The sequence below is a fragment of the Prenolepis imparis genome, unplaced genomic scaffold (genome assembly GCF_030444845.1).
Source record: "Prenolepis imparis isolate NDT839.2.m4 unplaced genomic scaffold, iyPreImpa1.0 SCAF_6, whole genome shotgun sequence".
In the NCBI taxonomy this organism is placed as follows: Eukaryota; Metazoa; Arthropoda; class Insecta; order Hymenoptera; family Formicidae; genus Prenolepis; species Prenolepis imparis.
The window spans coordinates 5,046,571-5,073,291 of record NW_028141164.1 but is presented as its reverse complement, the minus strand read 5'-3'; the positions used below and the strand labels follow the sequence as shown (position 1 = coordinate 5,073,291).

General features: G+C 43.4%; 1 protein-coding gene across 6 annotated transcripts in view; it reads right to left on the bottom strand.

Moving 5' to 3' along the window:
- The window catches only part of Hth (Meis homeobox homothorax), a 380,805-nt gene that overhangs the window by 325,324 nt on the left and 28,760 nt on the right, over positions 1-26,721 (bottom strand). For all 6 annotated transcript variants that reach the window (XM_083040066.1, XM_083040070.1, XM_083040065.1 and 3 more), the window contains exons 4-6: positions 25,842-25,892; positions 12,186-12,236; positions 5,322-5,513 (exon numbers count right to left, since the gene is read on the bottom strand). In XM_083040066.1, the coding sequence (XP_082896192.1) occupies positions 5,322-5,513; positions 12,186-12,236; positions 25,842-25,892 (294 nt within the window). The remainder of the gene's footprint in view (positions 1-5,321; positions 5,514-12,185; positions 12,237-25,841; positions 25,893-26,721) is intronic.

Genomic DNA, 26,721 nt, shown 5'->3' with positions numbered 1-26,721 from the left:
CCCCGCGATGACGTATAAAAAGTATTATAAAATTTGAAACGCGACAAAACATCACATCGATCGTTCTAGCCGTATAATACCGTTTTCCGATCGTAAACGAAAAAAAAGCGTAAAAAATCTAAATTCGAACGGAATAAAGATGGAGAAGAACGATATTTATTTCCTCGAGTTTTGATTATGTGGTAACAGTGCCTATACACACGTTTGAGCACTAAAAAATATCGAATATTTCTCGTCCGAGTTACGCTAAAAATTCGCGATTTTCTTTGATTAGTATCTATTTAAGTACACAGTCTCGGCGCGAGTGCGCGCACGCTGCAACTTATGGCACTAAGTATTCACGTTATTCTTTCTCTGCGTTCTTTAGTTTTAAAATCTTTCGCCATCGCGAAATTGATCTCCTTCTCATGCCGATGCGCAACGAGTTTTCCACAACACACGAAGATGCACCACGATAAAATTATTCGTCACGAATCGACTATTTAAGCGCATCAGCTAAACAAAAGAAATAATGACACGATCTTTAAAACAAATCGATTCTTAAAATATAAAAATTCTTATTACTTTATTTAAAATTTCCAAAACAAATTGTTTCTTAAATTATATAGAAATTCTTATTACTTTATTTAAAATTTCCAAAACAAATTGTTTCTTAAATTATATAAAAATTCTTAGTATTTTATTCAACGACTTAAAAAATCAACGGTTCAATCTTCAAAGCAAAATATAACGATTAATAAATTTAAAATTTGATATTAGACAGACTAAAAATAAATCGCGCAGAAATAATCGATTCTTGAAAAATTACTTCCTTATCGTGGCGTTAAACAAAAGTAAGCGCTTCGATTTTTCGTTCTATCTTGTAACTATTGTCATTCATTCTTGTTTTCTTTTTCATTTCAATTTTTTTTTCTGTATCTTTATCCGGATTATATGTGTTTCTTTTTTTCAACATCTAACAAAAGCCGAGAAGTTCATACTTCTCTCGGCCCTAGGTTCGGCACTCGTAACTAGGGTTCCGATCGACAGGTGCCAAAGTCCACCTTCCAACCCCCGTACACCCTTGCATTATCTTGTGACTGTTCACGCCGAGTCGCGACAGCAAACTTGACGAGAAGATTGCTGTCGCGTTCAATCGGCGCTCGGATTAAAGTTGTCCCCCTTCAATCTGGTGCCCTGCATATATTATTTTACGTATTTACCGTGTAAAATTTAGGATTCCTTAGATTTACTTCCGCCCAAGTAAAGCATCAAGACACACTTTCGTATATATATGTCGTCAGATAGATACATACACTCTCGTATGCATTTAACGACATACACGATATTTTACACATGCGATAATTTTATTTGACGGAAATGAATATATAGTATATGTATATGTTGTATGTTTAGAATATAAACTACGTTATATGTTTATAATATAAATTACGTTTATAATATATACGATTATTATATTATAAACATGTAATATATAAACGTAGTTGCACTTAGTTTACATCTCAGATTACGTGATGTTCTTGCTCTTGTACATACATATACTCATACATATATACATTCCGAATCTAAAATAAAATGATATCAAAATCAAGGCGGCGAATTTCCTAAAAATCCTTCTCGCGATAGCGGGGCACCAGCAGAAGAGTTCGACTCCTCGCTCTTAGATGAGAATCTCGATTATTCATCTCGATTATTCATCTTATTTCTCTCATATAAGATACAAGGGTTAAGTACGGGGAATTGGGGGGTGGACCTCGCGCACCCTGCCGATCAGGACTAGTACCTCACACAACTCCCTAGTTACGAGTACCGAGGACCTAGTGAAAATAGCTGGCTAACTCGATTGCGCACGACTTTAGCTGCATCTTCGCTCTCGCATTCATCGTCGACCGATCTCAAATATAATATGCCTTGTGCTCTGCGTTTTCGCTGCTCTCGCTCAACTCGATCCCGATCGCACACCCGCGAACGCAATTTCAAAGAAATTCTGCAGTCTAATGCGGTCTCACATTCGCTCGTCATATATATATCTCGTAATTCCTGTCTCTCGTCCCGTCATTACATGTTTTATAATAGTATACTTGCCAACTCCCGGTAACCTCAAATTAAAATAAATTAAACACTACAGTCTATCTTGTGCTTATTAAACACGATTCACACATATATTACCTCATCCTATTCACTGTACCCATTCACTCTCTATATACCTTTCATGCGTTCCCTAACTCGGATCGTTCAGTTTAAAAATAGACACAAAATTCATTTTTTTTGTGACGCGTATGAGCCTTAAGCCTATTACGTATATATCCAGATCACGATTAATATCTAACTCAGCGAATCCATTAATCGATCACGTCGATGGCCTCGACTGCTACCTCCGTATTTCGATCGTAGGAAGACGCGCTGCGACGTCACCCGCGCGCGTGTACGCCCACGAAAGAGAAGCTACCTCAGGAAAGTAGACACCGCGTAGACGATATAATGCCTGTCGTAAACACGCCTACCGCGCGCGATAGTATCGATCATCATCTGGCGCGCGCTGCATCGAGGCCGGTTAGGCTATCAAAGGCGTGCTCTCTCTCGCCCCTATACAGCGCCCCGCGTATAAATCGCGGTATTTATATTAAAAGAAAAAAAACACAAAAAGAGGAAAACGAAATAATAAAAAGAAAGAGTATATGAAATGCAACACCGGGTTCTTCGCACCCTAGGGTCTTCCCTACATCGCGATAAAATTCAGTTAATTGACCGTCTGTCTCTTCTCCCTGTCGCTATACACCTGATACGGTCTCGTGACGTTTGCGTGACATTCGAAGTAACCCGCGTGCGTTGTTCTCTTGCCTTCCCTTTCTCTCTCTCTCTCCCTCTCTCCTTCCCTCCCACCCTCCCATTCTCTTTCTAACTCACTTGCGTTCGATCGCCGTATCCGATGCAAGAAACAAAAACGCTTTCGAACTAGTTAGACTACTGCCTCGATTTTTCTCACGTGTCTCTCTATCCACCCTATCTCTTGGCTACTCGGCAACCTACTACTTCGTCGACGATTGTCGCGCGGAAAGGTCGCGAACGCGCCCTCCTTCACTAATGCCCGTTCTTTTAAGTATCTCGTACGTCGTGGCGTGCCGCGAGAGACCTTGAAGGAGAGGCAGGAGAGAAGGCTGCAAAATAATAATAAGAAAAAGAAAGAGAAAAAAAGAGAGACAGAGAGGAGAGAAGCTCCGAGATGGAAACGAATGCCTTGCTCTCGAAGCGGTTTACCGATGAACGCGCGCGAACCGCGTATCTCGTTATTTCCGATAACTGCCGGGTCTGCAGATGGAAAGAGACCGGCCGCATCTCGGCCGCACGAAGAGCAAAACGCACGATTGGTTGCATAAGGCTGCGAACCAGCCGCGAGCTCTCGTTCGGCGCTCTCGCACCGATAATAGCCCATTACGACTGGTTTCCAAGGCGGTTTCGAGCGAGAATATCTCTGAATATGTTTTGAAAGCGGATCGAGTGAGGGTCGATGTCAACGGACGACCGCTGCCTGTCTGGCTCGAAACAGATTTAGAAACATTCTTCTACTACGCGCCACAGGGACGAGACCTTATGTAATCGAATCCGCATCATAGATCCACAACACGTTCGAGCAAAAATTCACGCGAATTAATTACGCGCGTTAATTTAATAATCACGCGAATTGATTTAATCGTCGCAAGAACTACGTGAAAGTATTGCGGAAAAAAACCAAATGCACTTGGCAAACCTGAGAAGACGATGGACCCAGAGATGCATCCGAACTTCATCGCGAACTCTTCCGATTTCAAGCAAATCTCTCCATGTCCAATTTTGTCCTTCATTTTTTTCCATTTGAACGCGCAATATCAACAAAATCTGTACAAAATAAACTTCACCAAGTGATGATACATTTTAACAAAAATAAATGTAAAAAATGCGACGAACAAATAAAATCTACAATCTCGAATAATTAGAGTTTATACACAAAGAAAAAAACCAGACGATAGAATGAATAACTCAAAGCCAAGTCAAGTGCCGAAGAGAAGATCGGCATTCATTCTCGCGGAGCAGTACGAGACACTTACGAGAAATAGATATTAAAAAAGAAAGTTCCAACAAGTAGCGCCAGTCCAATAATACGAGTCTTCGCGCGATCTTTTATTACTCGCGTACGGCAGACAATCTAATATATCCCACGAAACGTCAAGTAGACCCCTTTTCTCTGCAAAGGTCGAACGAAGACGTTAACGAGGACGAGAACAGAGCATCAGGAGCTACTGCCCACGTGTGCCCGCGTCTCATCATCGATCAGGTACTAGAGATACTGTCTCTCTACAGAGCACCAGGCCCATTCTCACGGGCCCGGACCTGCATGTTCAAACTCCCACGCGTGTATGACCTCTATGCGAAAGTGAGTCAGAGAGCGCCGTTCGATCTGGCTCGCTGTTGTCAGTCACGATTCAACTACCGCAACATACAGACCGTTCCCGATGTTGTAAAAGAGGGGGAGAGAGAGAGAGAGAGAGAGAGAGAGAAATGGATCGATGGATTCGTCCCTCACAGGACGAGTGGGATCGATCGCGATGCCTTCGTGAGCAAACGCGATCGATCCTGAGGGACCGACACATTCTATGCGATATTCTATGCGACTTTCTATCATCTTAATAGCGTAGATTCACTTCTACCAAGGATACGATGACACTAGCTTTGACATCCACGTACAAGACAAGGTAGCGGAACGCGACCACGAAGAAGAAGAAGAAGACGAAGTAACATTTACGAGGATAAGCAAATAAGGGGGAGATAATAATAATGTCGCGGAAAGAACAACACAGAGAAGAAAGAAAAAAGGTCTCGCAAAATCGGCACGGAAGTCGCGTAGTCTATTACGAGCACGGATAAACGGCCGAGCTAATGCTATGGTAGGCGGCGAGGGCGGCGTGCGCGTGCGCGTGCGCAGGGGGCACGGATGCGGCTGCGTGCGGCGAGGTGGCCATCGCGGATGCCGCCGCGGCTGCCATCATCATCTGTTGGTGCGTACGCTTTAGGGAGTTGGGAGTTGTGGCGGCGCTACTTGGGGTAATAGCAGTAGTAGTGGTGGTGTTCGACTGCGGCGCAGGGTGGTGGTTTTGGCTTTGGTTTTGGTTGCTCAGTTGCAGGGGGGTGGTAGTGGCGGTACTGCCGATCCCGGCGTGATTATTATTACTATTATTGTTATTATTCTGGCTCTGGTGATGGTGGTGGTGGTGGTGATGGTGATGGTGGTGGGGGGTGAGCGCGTCGTGCGGATAGTAAGACGTTGACGATGGTGAGGTACTCACGACGTCCGGCGTGCTGGCTCCGTCTGTGTGACTGGTGCTGTCAGCGGTGCTCCTGGGTCCGCCGCCATCCAGGCCGTTACCCAGCTCGGGTGGCTTCGAGCTTTCTCGGTCGTCGATCACGAGGTCGATCGGCATCTTGCCCTTCAGGCAGCTTATATATCGATGGCAGAAATTGTCACAGAGTTCGTGCACCTGAAACACAAAAAAAAGAAAGATTTGAAACGTTTGTTAGTTGTAAGTTAGATTCGAGAACCAATTAGATCGAGCTCCATCGGAGAACGAACATAAGTTTTCCAAAAAATACTTTTCAACGGAGGCAGCTGATTAACCATGCCGCCGGTAATGATTAATAGACGGATTCCGTCGAATGGATCCAATCGACTCACGGTTTCATAGCGCAAGAGGCACGATGAGAAAAATAGAGAAAGAGAAGGAGCAGCAGAGAACGAGAAAAAGAAAGACGCGATCAACAGCAGGCTCAAACGCGGCGTATCAATATACGAAGATGAAGGAGAAGGAGGCTAGAGCGCGCATCTCGAGGCCGTGGAAGATGGTCGAGATCTGGTAGCTGAAGAGAAACCGATGCAACGAACGAACAGAGAAAGGGAGATGGAGAGGAGGTCTGACCGGTGTCCAGTCGACCAGAATGTTATGTATGCAAATGAGGCCTGACAGGCCTATAGGATAGTCGATCCTCTCTCCATCCCCCTCTCGACTCATCCTCCAGCCCTCGTCCCTCGGTCCTATCTTCCCGCCTGATTCGCCTCCTTGATTCCGCTTAGAATAAACGTATTATATAAGCAAAAGCAAATAAAAATCGTTATCTTGTTATATGTAAATCGTCGGCGGCGAGTCGAGGTATTATGAAGCCGTGTACGACAGTTCCCTCGCAAACGTACACCCTCTCCTTCTATCGTCTTTCACTCCCGAGGCTACTACAACTTGCAAGCATTACCTTGCTTACCTCCATATCGCCCTAACGCTCACTTATAACGCTCTTATTAGACATTTATATATATAATAGAGAAGACGGCCATCTTTGCCGTAGGCGGCACCGTCCAATGGTGGCGTGTATCAGGAATACGAACAGGACAATACGCGTGTTTATCATCGGCTAAGCGCATGCGAGAAGTTTCGCGATGTTAGCAAGACTTTGCATCGACCGATCGAGAAGCCTCGGCGACAGGCGATTCGCTCTTGATAATCAGAAACGAGTTGCGTAAATGATCGTACATCATTCATCAAAGAGAGACGCAAATAGAAAAACAGATTTGGTGCTCGCGGTAATCTATATAGTGGATAAATAAATAGTGAATACATGTTCTCTAATCAAACGTTTTGCATATTAGATAAGATAGCACGCGATTACCAAGTCGTTTTCGCTTAGCTCACCAAGGGTAATTCAATGACGGTATTATTAGGAACGATCAATAATATCGTTATGAATTTTATGCAAAGTCACTGCAGGACTACGATATATTTCGCATCGATCGACAAACATTCGTCGCGTTCGTTTACCTCTTCAAAAAAATGAGAGGCCTCTCATCGGAACCGATAATGCGATAACTTCTGATGCTTCTCGATCGCGCTTCTTTTATCGGAGCTTTTTTCCAGAGCTATTTGCCTCCGACGTATTACCGCGACGCGGCGTAATACAATGCCTTCCTCTGGATGAGAGACTAGACTCTCTCTTTAATACGGGGACATCTAAGGGCGAGTGGGAGAAGACGAAGAACTACGAAGGACAGCGACTATAATGCCAGACTGGTTAGAATTTGATCCGCCGGGAGTCGAGTCGAACCGAGGGACAATGCTCAGTGAAGAAAAGAAATCCCCCCTCTTATATCGTCTAACGCTTTAAATCAACAGCCTCGTCTTGATATTACAAATAACACTCTGAATCTAAAAAAAAATATTAAAACTTTCAATCTCTCACACATCGCGTTTTGTGTAAATAAAATTAATTATGAGATTATAAATAACAAATTTCTTTTAAAAAAAATTAAAATTAAAGATTAAAATATTTATAGAAAAATATAAAATTTTCAAATTAATATATATCAATTCGAACAAGAGATGAAACCGATGTTGGCTGATAATCTCGAAATTATCGGAAGAAACATTTTTCCATAAGATCGATGGCTGCTGGATACTTCAACTATGATGCGCAATATGATACGATCGCTTTGGAGCACGCGAGTTTTTGCAATCTATCCTACCATTGAATCTCACGCGTCATCCTATACTGTGAACGATGATCTCGGGAGGGAGACTGATACAGGATACAGGGAGGTCGTCCCCGGCGAAAGAGACGATAAAACGAGACGCTCGATCGCTCACATCTCCCTTTTCCGAGATCGCTTTTGGCGGTCATCGAAAGAGCAAGAGGACAACGTGGTTAGGTCCGTTTTTTTTTTTTTTTTTTTTCTGGGGAAAGAACGTCGTCCAGGGATATCTCGTGGCGCGCGATACGACACAGAGTGGTCTGGCGTTATCTGGCGAACGAAGACGAGCGAAACAAATTTCGAGCCCCGCGTCCGTAATTGGATGCCGTACGAAAATAATCCCCGAGATCTGAATGTGACTGCTTAAAGATTCAACGCAAGTTAAATTACGATTCAATTTCGGAACGAGGTTTATCATCGATCGAATTAAACTTTCAATGAGAACGCCGCGATCGAAAATTTTACCGGTTGCGGTAATGCAATTTCTATCGATGTTCTCGAGTGAGAACGAAGAACTACTCGACATCAATGAGCGATCTCGTCTCCTTCCGGTCTCGCCTTTGCTTCTTAAGTTATCGATCGCGTGAATAAAACAATTGTCATCGTCATCGCATTTATGCTCGATTATTTCAAAAGAGAATCACACTATTAAAAAAAAATCTTAATATCATTTTTGAAAAAAATGAGATATCATTAATGAAATGTAAAAGATTTATTTAACAATGCTTTGCAATGCTTTGCAATGTTACCGCGAAATTATTTTTATTTTACTGGCACGTTAACAATTTTTTAATACGTTACAAAGACGTATCTTTTTATACATGATTGACTTAATGCGCAAAAGAGAAATCGCCGAGTTGTTTTGTCAAATTTCATTCACTATAGCTGCCTTTGAAAATCTTCTGCCAAGAGCGCAGCAAAGAAATCAGAATTTGATATCTAGGTCAAAGTATAGGTCGCCAACATTTACCTCAATAATTTTGTTTTTTATTTTATTCAAATTATTTTAAAATATTAAAATATTTTTAAAAAAGACGTATATTAATATTTTAAAATACATAAATTATGTAAGCGAATTCGCGGAAGTGTGTATTGAAAAAATTTGTTGATTCCTTAGTTTGAATAAAATTATTACCTATAACATTGCGTGATTGTTCTGTGCATTTGCATACTGTTTCAAAGACGAAGAACGATTACGTCAAAACCGGTTTTCGATTCAGAGCATTTAAACGATTCTCCCTTTTTTTAGCTACCTCTGTTATCGCGAAATAAGAGAGGATATTCTGTGTGTCGCGACATTTATACGAACTCGAGGACCTCATGTTTCCTTTCATTCGGCCTCGAAATTGCTCGAAAATTTACGTAAACGAAGGAAAGAACGGGTAAAGCGTTTCCCATCTCCCTATCTTACATCCGCCCCTTCCACCCTGCCTTGTCTCTTCACGGACTCTCGGAAAGGCAAACGCCGAAGAATGGAGCGGATCCAAGGTACATACGAGCGAGAGAGTAGAAAAGAAGGAACACGGGGAACCCCATTTACGGCACAATGGGCTCCTTTGAAGCCGAAGGTAATGAAGGTTTCGGGGTGTCTGTCCCGGTCTCCCTCTCTTGCGGCCCGATTCGCAACCTGACCACCCTTACGGCACGCACAGGATATCTGTATACCGGGTGTGCGTGACGAACGGTCGGGCTCTCGTTTCCTTCCCTTTCCACCGCGATATCGATAACGAGCCGATCGATAGCGACAAAAAATCCGTTCTCGATATTTTTTTACTATCGTACAGATATTAATCCGCATTTCGTGGAGTGAAATCTAAACAAAGTCCACTTGACAAATAAATTTGTCACACTTTGAAATAAATTTAAAAAACATTTATATCTGTTAATGAATAATTTACTTTAGAAACCCGTAAAGACTTGATTCTCGCAGCAGATGGCTAAAATCGTCAAGTCACAAGATCACCGTCTGAAAGTTCGTAAGGCACGTACATACGTACATATATGCGCGTGCTTGGAACACAAGGATATTCTAGCAGGAGAGAGCGACGTGACGTGCGCTGGCATAGGTTTAGAACCAGTTTCGTGCGGCGCATCTGCGGGCAGGAGGAGGTCGCCCGCGTGTTGTACCAGTACGAATCCCGTTGGTATGCACTGTGTACGCCATAATATCCCATAAGAAATTTACCGCTCTCTAACCGGTGTACGCGCGAGGCGGTTTGTCCGGAGTCCTGCGAGACGATGGAAGAAGAGAGAAGCGAGAGTAGAAGGATAGAAAGGGAGGAAAAGAGACCGTACTGTCCCGACAGAAAATATCGCAAAGGCAAAGACGAAGAGAGAGAGAGAGAGAGAGAGAGAGAGAGAGAGAGAGAGAGAGAGAAGGGAAAAGAGGGCCTGACCAGACCTTCCTTCCGCGCACCGGGCCCCGGCAAAACGTAATTATGCTAATACGCGATTGGTTCGAAAATGTTAAATGCACGAGGCGCAACACCGCGGGCTACCATGAGCCTTGCTCCATTGGTTTCCTCTCTCTCTCTTTCTCTTCCTCTCCTCCACTTCGAGCACAGATATTTATGGAATCTTCTTCATCGCGCGCCAGCTACATTCCGCACCGCTCGCTCGCATCTCGTCTCGTCTCGTCTTGTCTAGAAGAGGCCCCGGGGACCAGAAACATTTCAATCTCCGTTACCGTCGATGGCGTGGCAAGCCGCGTTTCGTCTCTAGACTTCGGATTCTCGACGGATACGTGACGAGGCCCGATTTACACGTTACTAGTAACCGAGTATCCGCGGCAAGTATCGTTTCCAGCGCGTACGAAGACTACAATCCAGCCGCGTTATCTTCCGCAGAACGAGTCCGCTAATTTCTTTAATCGTGTGCTTTCATTAACGAGGGCAAATTTAGAGGCACGACTAACGAGTAATAAACGTTATCGCGATAGACTTGAAACGTAGCTGTAATTTGGAGCGAGCTCCAATTAGTAAATTCATTTGCCTCGATGCAGATAAGCTGATGCGAAGGCACAGCCGCGTTTCGGTGATTTATTCGCTCGCTTAATGATCCTTCTCGTCCAGTTTAAGATATATCATCTCGCGAGTATTCAAGTAGAATTGCTATGAAATTTGTGTCTTTCATCTATGATTTTACATTACGTGGTACACGTGTATTTAATTTCGTGTCGCGATATTAAGATGTAATCAAAGTGAATTTTTCATCGCAAACAAATGGATCTCGTACTGGAACTAATGCCATATACTCTATGCCGATAGTGACGCATCCAAGAGCCGATAGTTGAATCCGCCGCAGGTGAAGTGGCATTATAATAATGTAATTGCCGTAAATGAGGAAAATTGCTATAAAATTGTGGGCGATCAAACCGGCCGAACGGCTAGCAACGAGGGACCACGAAGAGGTCTCGAGAGCGCGCGACGGCCAATGGCTGCCGCCACGTCAGCTGCCATTTCGATGGAAATGCGATGGATGTATCCGCTATTTTGTATGATAAAATATCGCTGCAAAAAGCGCCTGGATAAACCGGACCCGCCTCCATCCTATCCCGCGGGCACAGTCGTTCGAAAAGGAAAAAAGAGAGAGAGAAAGAATGTCGAAAAATCTCTGCAACGAAAACGAGAAAGAGACCTGGTCTTGTCTTTCCTCCGTGTGTGCGACAACGTTGCAACGCGATGAAAAAGGAGCGCGTTCCCGAGAAGGTTCTCGCATGAAACACGGTGGCAACGAGCGAAAAGCATAAAAGATTTCGCGGCGAAACGAGCTCTCTCATTCGCGCGGCCGATGAAAAACGCGTGGTCTCGACAGAATTTCCCTTGACAGATGTCTCACTTTCACCGCTCACGCGCGGTCATATAATTCCACGCCGCGATGATTCTGGCTGACTACTGGCTGCGAGCCTTGTAAAGTATCGGCACGCATTGTCATTTCGCTTCGCCGTTCGAAAAGAAAGAGAGGTGTGCTGCGACTGACGAAAAAAAGAGAGGGAGAAGAGGGGGGAAGAAACAAGAAACGAGACTGCGGCCGTTCCAGAGCAAACGACTGCGAACGAGGTAACGCGTCCGTCACCGCGACCGCGTTGGATAGCAAAATGACTCCACTTACGTTAGAGTCAATTCGCGTCGTACTCTCGACGTAATGCGCCGTAGATCCAAGCAATTCCGAGCTTTCACTGCAATTACGGAAAATTGCCCTCGCAGTCATAACAGTCGTTTTTCAGGTGTTAAAGACGACTTATCGCCGAGCGAGCGCCGTAATCTCTTACAATACGACCGATCGCGAGAATTTCCGAGTCGGTCGTAGACTAGTCTTAAGTAGAAAACTGCCTCTTGCGACATTTCACGCCAAGTTTTTAAGTACTTTCAGAATTGCGTTATTATTTTTTAAATTTAAATTGGAAATAAAATATGGTTATATACGCACGAAACAAGTTGCAATAATAAGATATGATTCGTGGGGTTTTAGACAAAAACTTATTCATTATATAAAAAGAAATAGATGCAAAGAGAAAATAAACTTGGATAGTGAGGGAAGAAATAAGTAGTTAGTAATGCATCGCGCACATGTGTCATCGGATTGGATCGGTAATAATAATTATTATGAGTCTTATAATGCAGACGTGAAGAATACTCACTTTTTCGAGCTCGAGGAGGTGAAACCGGAGGACTTGAATCGCTTGAACCATCTGAAACGAGAAAAAAAAAACAATTGAATAAAAATGCATTCGATGGACGCAGGAGACAGAAAAAAAAGACATCGGAGGCTGGTTCGGATCGGGGGAAAAGGAGACGGTCAAGGAGAGGCTGCAGAGAGGAATCAGGGAGGAAGAGGCAGAGTAGAAGGAACATGAAGCAGACATGATTTAATCACGCGCTGCTGCATCGTCAACGGCAGCGGTCCGACAACGCAAATCGACCGTCACTGTTCTCCGGATTCGACCTTTTTATTTGCACGCGCTCTTCCATATTTATCTCTTCCGGTAAATATCGCCGTCGCGGATGGAGCGGCAGCGCGACGGCGCGACGGTTATTAACGGGAATTCATTATTATTGCATTTGCATTAATGCGCTAATTGCATATCTGAACTCGATCGGAATTCGCGCGGAATTCGAGCGGTATTTGCGACGGTACTTGATATCATTGGAGGTGTCTATAAGGTACCCGAGAGAACGGCTACTTCATTTAACTCGAGTTTTCGAGAAAAAAAAATGCGGAGAATGTACTTCCGGAGATAAATTTACCTGGACGCGTGTCTGTTTAGAAAAAACGCCAACGCGCTTAGATACAGTTCGATAAGCGATAAGTCGAAGGAATGTGATGGTTGTTTTCTGAGACGCGATACCAAAGACGCAGGATCATCGGTATAATTTTCCAGTACACCATTAACGTTAAAGGCCACCCGAGATTCTCTCCCCCCCATCCGACGCAATCTCACCGCGAAGAGAAGATCGTATGTTGCGGCAATGTCATCCCGTTCTTTCTCCCCTCTCCCTCCCCCTGAGAGGCAGCAAAAGAGGCGATTCAATTAGGCAAAGCGGCAATCTTAATTGTTAATTAACATTATATTTATGCAATTATGGTCCATTATGATTCCGCGCGACCGATAACGAAGCGGCCGCGATGAGTGCTCCCCGAGATAGCGGACTCCTCTCTCCGGAGCCTGCCCAGCATCACCTTCCACTTCTTCGTCGTGGAAGGATATGCTCTTAAGCGAGGCAGGTATAACACCCGTGTGCTTGTAATCACCACCGGTACGAGCGACAAGCGGATGAGATATCGGCCTCTGCGAAGTGCATTTCGTTGCTCGCACGCGGTAGATGGAAACGCCATTCGCGTTCCGAATGAAATAAAATCGAAGATTATGGGGATATGCACTTATTGAAAAATTTATGTTCTATATATATATCCCGCCTATCGAGATGTCGAGATACATGGCTAATATCGAGGATAAAAGAGCGATAATGTCTCCCTCCTTCCTTCCAATGTCAAAAAATAAAGTATGAATGTTGCCGAATATTATGGAGGTATCGTATATTATCCCTATATTCCGAGTCTCTCGCTTATATATCGAAGTTACCGATGAACGGCGAAGAATCGAAATCGCCAGAAGAACGGAACAATCGTCCGCATTGTAAGACGGAGCGTCGACGTCGAAGGAATATGTATCGGGTCTTCGACACTTGAGGGCCCCTCCTCATCAGCGAGCGGACAGCGAAGAAGAAGAAGGGCTGGACGGAGCCGACAGAGAGAGGCAGAGACAGAGCGGAAGAAAAAAGGCGAAGATGGTATCGGTCCAGTAACGAACACACAACGCAGAACACCCGGGTGCTCTCCCTCGCGAGATGGTGCGAGAAGACGCGATTCGCCACGACGTCTTTCTCGCTCCTCGCAACCGATATTACACACAATGTGTTCTCTATATCCGACGGGTTTTGTTGCTCGTCCGACCAATAATGACTTAGTTACCACGATGCAGCGCCCAGCTTCCATCGGTCCACCGATCTCATCGCGCATTCCGATACAAATTTGTACAAGTTATAAGAAGTAATTCACTTTTTTTTATATAAAAAACATAAACAAAAGTTTACGTCAATCGTACAATTATATACGCGTTAAATATTTCATTACAATGAATCATTCAATTTTTTTAAATAATTGCGCGAGAAAAATAATTTCGCCAAGAGATATAAATAACAGCTTCGCAATCCTTTTGATATCTAGATCTTCAACAACAGTACATTTGTCTGTATGACATAGCTATTCGCGAATGAAATCCCTCGTCTAGTCCAGGCCACGTCTCTCCTGTCATTCACTCTCTCCCTTACATCTTCTCGCCGACTCTCTTGCTGCGCTCGCGATCTTTCGGCTCGGGAGGTTTTGCCACGATCGCTCATCACGTGTTATTAATTAGGCTTGCGAGCGGCGGTCGAGTATCTCGAGCTCCGGAGGAGCAGGGGGAGGCTTGGAGCCGGAGGAGGAAGAAGCGGAGGCAGAAGAAAAACTGAGAAACGCACGAAGAAACAGGGAGATGGTGTTATTTATAAGCCGACAGGGACGACGGAGTCGGAAGCAACGCCCGGGCGACGAAGGGTGCCCCCACTTTAGCCTCCCCTTTCACTCTCTTTTCTTCGTTCCTTCGTCATCGCGTATATGATGCGCTCTTCTTCTCTGTCTCTTCTTCCTCCCCCTTCGCTTCTTCCACTCGAGCGCATGCTGCATCAACGAATGCGTGATATATAAGCGAGATATGCACGTACGAACGTAAATGAGTGCGGGGATTCGCGCCTCGTGGATGCTGCGCTTCGAAAGTCTGGCGGCTATATTCGCGAATATGTTTTGCGAATACTCAAGACTCAAGACCACCCCGTTCGTGTCCTAAATAAGTACGACGAACCGAAGAATTTTATAACGAAACTTAATCTAGAAAAACTTTTCCACCATCACGCGCGTTACAAATAATAATAACAATGTCCAATTAATAGTAATAAATATTTCAAAACTTTTAGCAAACGATGAAAAAAAAAATACTTGTTGCCCAAGTTCTCGATTAATATACGCAACTCTTTAAATCAACGAAATTAATTGGATGCTGTCAATGACGTAAATGCAGGCGTGCATCACTGCCCCACTTTTGCCGCTCGAATCCATTACACGCGCATCCATATATCAAACAATTCGTTCTTCTCTTTTAATAATTCGAACATATGCGCATAACTGTAATATAGATGTAAATTTTGCGATTAAAATGAGTATCAAGGTTAAAGTATAAATAATAAATAAAAAATTCGCCTGTCCAGAGCGGGTCAATGTGTTTCGTGATGCTGTTCGTTAAAAGCGCCGCGATTAGCATCTTATAATTGATTGCGATGATTTTTGAGGGAATTAAATTCGATCTCGGTCCCGTCGAGCATAAATCTTGGCGCCCAGTAATATACCGGTAGTTTTCAACACTTTCAACAAGATTGTACGGTGAAGTTGTGTGATTCGGCCTTGACAGGATCGTTATATCGCGGCAGCCAGGTCGGTACCCGCATAGGTGGACCTTGCGCCGGACAGATGGGCTCGTATTAATTAGTCCGCATACGCGCGCGGCGATGAAAAAAGGATGACGGGACGACGAGCGAAAGTGAGATCGCGAAAAAGGTGAAAAGATCATCGGATAAAAAGAGACAAGAGAGAGAGAGAGAGAGAAAAGCAAGAGTGAATGCTCGACTGTGCGCGACGACCAAGTACTTGTTCGCGCGGGAAAGAATTCATAAAGCCGCGATGCATATGCATATAAGCGCAGTCACGTCGACGAGGAGAACATCGTTATCGATTCGAAATACCTAATTAATTAACGAAACCCGTCGCACCTCCGAGTGCTGTCGCCCCTCTCCTTCGCTCGCGGTGGAACCGCAGGTACCAGGTATAATAGACAGACAATTCGTGACAATAATAGAATATAGAAAAGATAGACAAACCGAAAAATGGATAAATCTCTGGAATGCAACGCGACCGATTCCACATATATATGCGGGGTATAAAAATAATTATCTTCTTATTACGAGAGAAACGAAGCGCGCTCACGTCGATTCCTTGGAAAAACGAGCAATTTCGTATAGCCCTAATAATCCTGAAGCCTGTTGATAAAAATCGCGTCGACTCCCGCGAGATTGCCGTGTCCCAGAGTAATAGAGCCGCGGGTGTCTCTCAAGTCGAGTGCATAAACGACACGCTGCGAAGCAGCACGAGATCGCGATATATTTGTCGCTAATATATAATTGCCCGAAGTTTTAATTGGCGTACGATCTCGGAGAGAGATGCGAAATAAAATTATGAATGCGCGAGCGAAGAGGTAACCCCGTCGATGTAAACGGTAAATTATTATCGGTTCGGATGACAGAAAGATGGGCGAGAAATCGAATGATAACCGCGTCGTATAGTACGAGACACGTGCGCAGTATAATATCGAACGAAAACAGAGATCGGCCAGACGTAAATTGCGTCACGCGGATACGAGAGTGCCGCATATTCTGCGCCTGTATATACGCGAACGGCTCTAATGAATGGCCGTTAATTGTATCAATTATTAACGAGGGACGTCGCGCGGACGCCGCGACAACTCTTATCGATGTCCAGTGATTTACGAGGCGCGAGCGTTCTCTTCCCCAGATATTACCCAGGCGATTGTCTCTCTCTCTCTTTCTCTCTTTTCGACGAATAAGAGAGGTTCGTGCCGATTATAATTGCCGTGTCAGATTGCCACTCGCGACATCCCGATTGCTTCATTATCGCTTTGTGCTCGACGTTAAACTTGTAGGGAAAATATAAAATCGCGTTGACGAGCATTATCAGCCGGCGATGTCGCCCGATGTCGACCCGTGGCAATTAATTTTCAATCTGCCGACGTGACACGATTGTATTCGACGTCCACGTAGCAATCCGTGTGTGACTTATGCATCCAGATAGATTTGTCGAGATAGCATCTGTCACGTGCGCAACTTTTTTTTCTCAAATTGATATCAATTTTACGAGACGGAAGAGAGAGAGAGAGAGAGAACGAAAACAAACAACATCAATCGATCCGATAATATAGATTCTAGATGAGAGAAGAAAATGGGCGTGCGTGTCGTGACGTTGGAAAAGAATCGATTACGAAAATCCATATTTCGGTTCACGCGGGGACTTCACCTTCTTCTCTCGTTCGATGTGTACACGAGCGGGAAGGTGAATAACCGGCGGTAGTCGAGAGCGCTATGCAAGCAAGGGACGGTTTATCTACGACCTGGCCGCGCGTTTAGAACGAAGACACTCGAAGCGACAATATTTAAACATTGTTAAATCGTGTGATACTTGTCAACGGCAAACACGCCGCTCCTACTTGTGTTCCGGTAGTTGGCCACGCATTGTTCTCTCGATTATCGGTATATTGCCAATATTATGTTAAATAAACGCTCGTAAAAAAACAAATTTCAATTTCGCAAGAAAATTTCTGGATTAAGTTACAATCTCGAGATCTTTCAGATGAATAAAAAATATATAAAAAGAACGAGATGATATTTGTTAATAAATTAATATATTCTTGCAAACTCTCTTCTGAACTCACAGAAGATATCTTAACGTGTTCCTTGCTCATAGTACAAAGATACAAATTATAGATTAAATAAAATAATTAAGCAAATTATAAATATCACTTTTTTTTGTGTCAATTCTTTCAGCTACAGCGATCGAGAGAAACGAGAGAGTGATGCTTGCATTTAAAGTATCAATAGCGATAGCTCTGACAACCAATGAGGACGATTCCGCAGGACGTTTATGTAGGGCGCAAGAACTCGAGGCATCCCGCACGTGCACGTAACGCGGTATTAAGATGATAGTGCGTCCTGGCACGGGCCATCAAAACAGCGGACTACCGTCTTAATAGCCGAAGATTTATAGTCCCGGCGACTCAGCGCAAAGTCACGGGGTTCCGAAGAGAGGAAGAGAGAAAAAGAGAGAGAGAAAGAGAGGTCTAGCCGTAATATAACCCAACCGAAAGTCCCGTATAGAAAGAAGGCCCGCGGTGTATATATGTATAAGGGCGCGTGTGGCAAAGAAGAAACCACGAAAGCAGCCGAGGAGGATCCACTACGGGCGCCCGGATAAACGGAGGAAACGAAGAAAAACGAAGAAAGGGCACGTCGCGTGATTCCTCGGCCGCTGACTCCGGCTGTTCCTTCCTCGGCAGTTGCGAGACGAGAAAATCGAACGCGAAGCCGAAAACATCTCGCGGCAAATATAATAATTCAGAAAAAAATTCTCTCCGGCTTCTATTTTTTCTTCCTGCGTAATAAAAAATACGATAATCGACGCGATAATCGCAATAATTTTACGTTTAACTCAACAGCATCGCGATAGTTACGACCATTGAAGCAACCATTGAAAATCGACGCATATCATCGATGTGCCGTAAAGTGAGGACACGCACACACGAAAGTTTCGTACGTACAAAAGAGACGTTCGTTTTAACTGCACCTGCATGTTTACGAATATTTTCAGCAACATTAATGTCTTAACGAGCGGTACAACGAACTCGGAAGAAGACGCGAGCGCGGACTTGGGTTGCTCTTTTTCATCATCGTTTCTCTACACAGGAGACGACGACGATAAATCCGTGAGTAAAAGAACCCGAAGAGACGCGCACGCACGCACGCACGCACACACCGTGGGACAACATCCTCTCGGTCGCTAAAAGCATCTCGAAATTATTTTATGCGCTCTTGATTGTCGCCCGCGCGAATCGGATTCGCGCTTCGTTAGTTTCGCATGCCTCTCATTTTCTTGTCGAATAATCACCGCACGAAACATACATGTACATAAACGTTGTATCCGCGTCGTTATATATATATATATACTCGAGAAAATCATTGGACGCGATATTCGACGAACACAATAATGTGTCGTTTTTGCCCGGTGTTACGCATCGTCGACGTCGCCGCCGCTAATTACCGCCCGCCATGGGAATTATAAAATCAATTTCTCCACCACACACGGAATATGCGCCGTATAAATAAAACATTTCCGGCCTTTACGATCGGTAAAGCCTTAACGAGCGCGCAAATTCCTGTTGCGAGCGAGCGAACGCGCGCGAATAACGGCGAGACGCTGTTTAAAGGCTGTTTCGGGTTCTTATTATATTCGGGCACGTGCACTCGTCGAGTCCCCGGGTATGTTTGTCCGCTCTTATCGAATATGTCCAATGCACAGATATGGCCGGGAGTTTAATCAGTTCGGATATATCGATACGGCGATGACCTGATGATGCGATAAAAGTCACGAGACGCCTCGCGCTTTTTTTTTTTTTACGCCGAACTTTACTTTCGCGATTCCGCGTCATTCCGCGCGCTCGCTCGCGCGCGTCTAATTAATTCGCAGCCACGCTTTCGACGTACCGAATTTATTAGACGACGCGCGATCCCATCTCGCACGGTCCCGACGATGACGTATGCGCCGCGGCTTGCTTAAATATTTAATGTATCCGGACGACCGATAATCGATGCCCGTCTCATCGTTCGAACGATCGAGCTTCATATCTTCGAATTTTTATCCTCGCGATTATGAGAAGATTAATAATATCCGTCGTCGACGCTAATATCTACTCAAAAAATTTAAATATATATCTTTTGAGGAATAAAAAACATTTTAAAATTATTTTGAGAATGTACGAGAGCTTTTATAATAAATAAACTATATTCTATTAAAATCGTAATACGTTATAACTCAGATTTACGATATTCTAACACGAGTTACTTAAATATATTTAGACATATGCGGTAAAATTATGGTAGTTCCCGAAGAGAGGCGAAAGAGATAAAATTTACCTTGACAGATTACGTTTCGCTCTGGTTCGAAAATAATTGTGTCAGGAGGGATTACAATCGCAAGGCCGCGTTGGTCGCATCGTTCGTCGAGAGGCCCACGCATAAGAGACCACCGGAGTGGTCAGAGTGCGTTCGGCAGTCCTTCTGTTACATTATACTTTACACATTCGCAACGGTTCTCTCTCTCTCTCTCCTCCCCCCAGATCCGAGCAGTGGTTTCCCTTTCGAGTTCGAGATTCTCTGCGGGGCACTCGGACCCCGCGCCCTCTTCACGGCCATATATCCGGGTCCTTTATTCCTAATTCACAAACCACCACGGCAAAAAGAAGCGTCATGGATATAATATCGCCACCAGCGTGAGACGGTCCTGGCGTGGGCGGAAGAAGCGCGAGTACGTTCCTGAAGCTCGGCGCACGGGGACCAGATAAATATCTCTTTTTGTCCGTCAGTCGGGAGGCACGCCTGTTTCTCGACTTCTCGGGCTACACGAAGCGAAGATAAGAGCAACATATTTTTACCGGAGAGAAGTAGAAAAAAAACCCGAATGCGTTCCAACGGTGTGTTTATCAGCGCCATGCTGGTGCATCGACTCTTCGGAGAGAAGAGAGCGACGAAGAGAAGAGTTTCGGGGAAATATCGTGATATCCTCTCCGGCGCGGCGGAGAGGAAGGCTCGAAAGACTCTCGCACAAATATTCCAAAATGCAAAATGCGTGTATATAATAATACACGCGGTCGTAAAGCCTTAACCACGCGATTACGATCGCCTCTTTCGGAGAGTCGTTAGTTATAGTTTCGCGTTGAAAGGTTTCACTCATGATCCGGATGTTAAATAATGAACATCATCGTCGGGGTATAATTCAATCAACGAATACTTGTCGATGCTCTCTTTCACTCAATCGTGTCGCATAGAAATCGCGAAAAAGTCAATGACGGCCGGCGCAATCCTTTAACGATCGACAGTCGAGACGGAGATTGCAACGAAATTGCAATAATCAGCAATAATATTACCTGCGGCGACCAAATCTTGGAAACACACGCTAATCGCGTGCCGAAGGAACAACGACACGCATCCAGGAGGAGGATGCGAACGATTTCAACGAGCGATTTCACTCGTCAATCCTTGATGCATTGCTCTGTTCGAGTCGCATATATTTTCTTGCCACTCTCGGCTGCACCGATCGATTTCATTCAAGATATTACATGCAATTGTAGCAAACCCTTTGAGCGACATACAAAAATATACGCTGGACTAATCCTACGTAAATTCTATGCAATAACGCAAAATGAAGTTCCATAAAAAATTATTTGTACACCATTTATACGCCTCTGATCTGTCGAGAGATCCGGAGAGTTTATTGATTAATGAGTCACCTGAATTTTTTATCAGAGAATGTTTCGGACTTTGAAATATACGACGGAATTCATGTAAAATGTATGCGTAGCGATTTAAAAATTTCTCTAAACATGACCAAAAATAAAAATATATTTTTGATGTAAATAAATGTAAAATAAATTTGACGCAATATGTAAAAACGTCGCGTATATTTTATCGTGCCCGCCGAACACAGCGGCACTTCAACGAATGATTTACATTGCGGGCAATTTTAGAAAAAAAGAAAAAAAAACAGAATACATTTTGACATCTATAACGCACAGTATATCGATGTAATATAGCCCGAAATTAATCTCGCGATAAGAAAATATTTCGCTTCGATATCGGGAATCGTATCTATGTTATCCAGAACAGATTCGACATCGCCGCGGACTTTCCGCGTAAGATTGCGAAACGAAATGTTTGCCAAAACAACAAGACACCCGGATTACGCAAGAATTGCATTTCCGACGAATAACAAAACAAAAAAAAACAATATTTGATATACATCATGATATACATATAATTAATACTCGAAAAATTAATAACCGAGCTCTCTCGTTTCTTGCCGCGCATTCCGGCTATGCAACGTGCCGCGCCACAAGTAAATCACGAAGGCAAGTCCAACGTCCGGCCGGAGAGTAGAATGCCCTCTCGCAATAATAATTATTCTCCAAACGCAAGACCCGGCAATTAGCATCTCATTGGCTCATTTCTCGCTTATGCTAATGGGAATATTATTTAAGCGCGTATACGAGAGAGGAAGGTTGACCCTCCTTTACCTTCGCCTCTTCCTTTCATCCGTTTCTCTCTCTGTCGGCTTCCTCTCGAGCAGTTTAGCGGCGCGTTGCTCGCTCTGCCGCCTTCCGCCGCGCGAAAGACGACGTCTCGCCGCGTCTTTCTTTTCCCCCGTTCCGTTTACGACGCGCGCACCAGAACCAGAAGAAGCCGAGACGCCGTTCTGTCCGCCCACGTGGTGTCTCCTCGCGTGATTTCCCCGTTTAGCTCCATCAGGAAACTCCCCGCGATTTACCGGAATGCGCGCAGAACTGTCTGAGAGCCGCGTCTGGAATCGCTCTACGAAACTCTCGTGAAAATCAGTCTTTAAAAATAATTTTTCAATGAACACGTTCTATTACGTTTATACGCGTTTACACCGTGAAATACCGAAACTCGTGAAACCGTGAAAAATTGAAGAATTTGTCAGCATTCTATTTGAAATTATAAATTCAATCGTCGCTTCTTTTCTGTCATTTGATTAATCATTTTTTGTAATCGTCTTTGCAGATCTTTATTTTGTCACATTTGTCAATCAGCGTTAATCGATCGATGCACCGATTCTATTCTGACTTTTTCTCTTTGTCGAATTGATTTAGCTGCTTTTCGAATCTTTTCATACTCGCACAATTGTACGTAAGAAAAATCGGCAGGTACATGGTCTCTTCGTCGCGCTACTGACCGCTAACAACCGGCGAGGAAAATGATAGAATCTCTTCGCGTTCAACTTGAAAAGCAATCTGACTCGATGACTTTTCCGTTCTGCGAAATTATCGGCAAAAAGCTCCGCTCGATTAAGCGTCCGCGGGGATTGCAAGAGAGGAACAGCCCCTTCTTCCGTTCGAAGAGATGGAGAACGCGATAGAAGAAAGACGATCGAAGGACTAGCAGGAGAAAAGAAGGAACTCTCGAGACTCTCTGCCGAAGAGGAAGAGAACAGAGAGTCGAAAGAAACCGGGAGGCGGCGGAAGAAGAGAGTAAGGGCGAACGCGAGATGGACGAAGCAAAAAGCGCGAACGTTACGTGCCTCTTCTTTACGATAGAAACTCATTGCTCGTAGATTGCGATTTGCCACGGACGTAATGAAGCCACGCCACCTTCCGCCGGCCTTCCTACCGGCAACTATCGGTAAGCAACTGCACAACGGTGACTGCAACGACGAATGCACCAACCCCGAGGAGCTGCTTCCTTCTAGTCGACCTGCCACAGTGCTAGTATATAAGTGGACGATACGAAAATTTTTAACCGCCCAGTCCATTTAACTTCCTCGATTTATTACTCGTAACACCTGCCAGAGGCGACTTTTTACGAATGCGCGTTGGGGATAGCTATTCGTAGAGAAACAACGAGCGCAGAGAGACGCCAATGGTACTTTCGATGACGCAAAAGTCAAGACATAAATCATCAATGTGATTTATTGTATTTTCATGTGATTTATATTTCGGTTGAAAAAGCTAATAATAAAAATAATTTTTTTTTTAATTCCAGGAGGCATGTAATATATAATAATTATATATTATTTAAAATGCGATTTCGCGTTTTAAATATTAGATATACGTATTTTTTTTTTTTTTACTTTGCATCATTATTGCGTAAATAAAACCATGTTTTCGTCTCAAAATTTTATCTTTATACTTCTATTTTTAAATAAGATCGGTCGAGAGAGAAAGAGAGAGACAGTTGTGACAATGGTGATGGGAGATACAAGTTACCACCTTGCGTGAATATTTACAGTCATGACAAGCCAAGTAACGGACGTGACGTTTCGAAAAATTGTGGGCAACAGCGCGAGAACAGCGCCGGCGAAATGCATTCCTCGCTACTATTTTTTTTGTCTCTCTCTTTTTCCATACAAAAAGTCAAAACAAGCGCAACAGCAATTTGGCGTTAACTCAATATGCTGATTTTAAAAAATGTAGCTTTCGTATATTTTTAAATAAAAATCGTCCGTGGAATATCGTCTTCACGAAAAAATAACTTTATGCATAACAAATATACTATATATATTACAATATTTATCGAATATATCCTCTTGTCAAATATAATTGATTAACAAGTCTAAAAAGTGTGTGTTGACACATATTGCGACAAAAAAATAATTTTAAAAAATTTAATAAATTTAAATCTGCTGTCCACATACTGATTTAAATAAAATGATAAATATTTAAATAAAATAATAAAGACAGATAATTTTTATATCAAAAATATTACACAATCGTAAAACTTTTCTCTTCATATAAATATATAGCAAATAGTAACATTATTTAAATATCAAGCTTTATATAAGCAAATTTTTAATAAACACTAAACTGACATATAGTTTAAGTGTACACACGCATATTAATATTTAGTTATATTTTAAATATATTAAAATATTTTTATTTATGCTAACGTCAATACTGAGAAATAATTTTTTTTTAAATAATCTTAAATAATTTTTAAATATTTCAATTTTTTTCCGCGTGCATGATGACTAATGTGTGAGCTTTAAAAAAAACCTGCTAAAAATAGCTCATAAAGCGATATATTTCAGTGATTTCATGCGGTCCTTGTGAAAAACCTTGCAGAACACAATGAGACGAAGGAGAACTACGTCACAAATGGCAACGACTCCTCAAGGAATTCATAATGGCGGTTCGATCCTAAGTTGCCCTAACCATCGTCCGTAAGGCCGCGTGTACGCATTCTCACCGACGAAAAATACACACTCGGAGTTATTTAAAAAGCCACTACACCCCGTTATCTCGATCGGAGAGCGCGTATGGAGGATGGAGGGTCGCCTAAAATATTTCTTCCTCCGCATCTTTTCGACGATCCGGCTGAAACTCCGAGCAAAATGGCCATCCGCTCGGAAAACAATACTCTGTACAAGATTGTCGCGTGTTACTCCGCGGATCTTTAATTACCGGACCATAAATTACGTCTGAAAATTACGTCATCGACCTTCCGGTACTATATTCTTATCCAACGGATCGAATTGTCGTGTGTTGCGTCTCATATTTCACACATTTATTCATAATGATAAATAATTAAATTACACTTTTATGTATTTATCTGTTAATAAAAATTTGAACGAGATTTAGAGCGATTGTGCATAGTTTTAACTACGTTTAGGAAATGCATAGAGGGGAATGCAACATGGCAACATTTGTTTTGGTCAGGGAGACACGACGCTTTATCATCCAGATATCTCATAATGAATGTATCCGCCCTTGTGAAACTCCGAATCCGTGTTTCAACGGCAATAACGACGGATGGAAGCGCGCAACGATAACGCTTTATTCTGTTAATTATTCCACACACACACTGAGAGAGAAAGAAAGAAAAAAAAAGAGTGTAAAACACACTGGCGCTGACTCGTGCGTTGTTGCCTTACTTCCTGGTTCGTTATTTTGTCGTTAAAGTCGGCCGTATTTGGGTATCTCGACGGACGATCGCTTCCGATGAAATTGGGCGATTAGACGCGCGCCAGAGCCGTCTCAGGAAAAATGTAACGTAACCACGAGACTTCTCGCTATTTACATGCCGCTAAATCGGATAACGCGACCTCCAAGTCTCGCTCGTTTGAAACATCCTCTCTCTTCTCGTGGTTTAATTAATCCCGTAATTAACCCTTGATGTCTCGACAAGCGAACGTTTCACGATTCTCGCGTGTTGTGCGAATTGTAACGCGCGCGATCTCCGAAGGAAATTGAATGATTATGAACATGCTGAGCGAAATTACGAGCCACAGATAAGCGATAGAGAGACATTTCATTTGCACACATAGAGAAACGAACAAATAAGGAAATACTCACCAGCGAGTCCACCTCCGGGTCCGCAATGTAGTACGGTTTCTCTTGTCTGATCTGTAACACACAGACACAAAAGAGCGTTAATAATTGGATCCAACATAATTGCGGTATTAAAGCTACATAGACGATCGTATCGCGGTCTATATATACATATATGTATAGGGATACACATGAGTACAGCCAAATCTCAATCTCCCCCTTCCCTCCTTCTCGCGTCTCTTCTCACTTCTTTCTTTAAGCGATTTCCCCTTCGCGTGCTTCCTCTTAATTGGACCCCCACTGTTCAATTCGTACATACAGAAACGGAAACGCGTCGAGGAACGCGAAGGAATCCTGGCGGCAAATTGAGAGGGCAGACAGTAATGGAAGGAAATTCTCAGACATTTGCACCGCAATCAGAATGGAAACAAATTTACTTCTAAATTGACGGTCAAATTTTTCGACAAGACAAAAACAGAAGAACTGCACGACAAATCTCGTTTGCAGCTCTGTTTCAATCTCATGGTATCCGCGACATTGGATCGAACGATCAGATTAGAGCCTTCGGGATATCGTTAACTCTCTATGGGGCCAATTATTTTTGCCACTGAGAAAGAATGCGTGCTGGCTAACATCAAAATCGATTACAAAACAAATGTATATATTTGCTAGTTTAATTTTTTACTTCACGAAATATTAATGCAAAATTCTTGAAATTATTACAAATACTATTATTTATTACACGTTGATAAATATATATATATTAACAGTCTCAAAGGCACGATGAAGGTTTCCCAAGGAAGAATAACTTCTCTCTTACAATATCGAATATCCAAAGAGTCAAGAAACATGAGATACAGTCAGGAGCGTCGCTCTTCTCTACGAAAGAAAAAAATCGGATAAT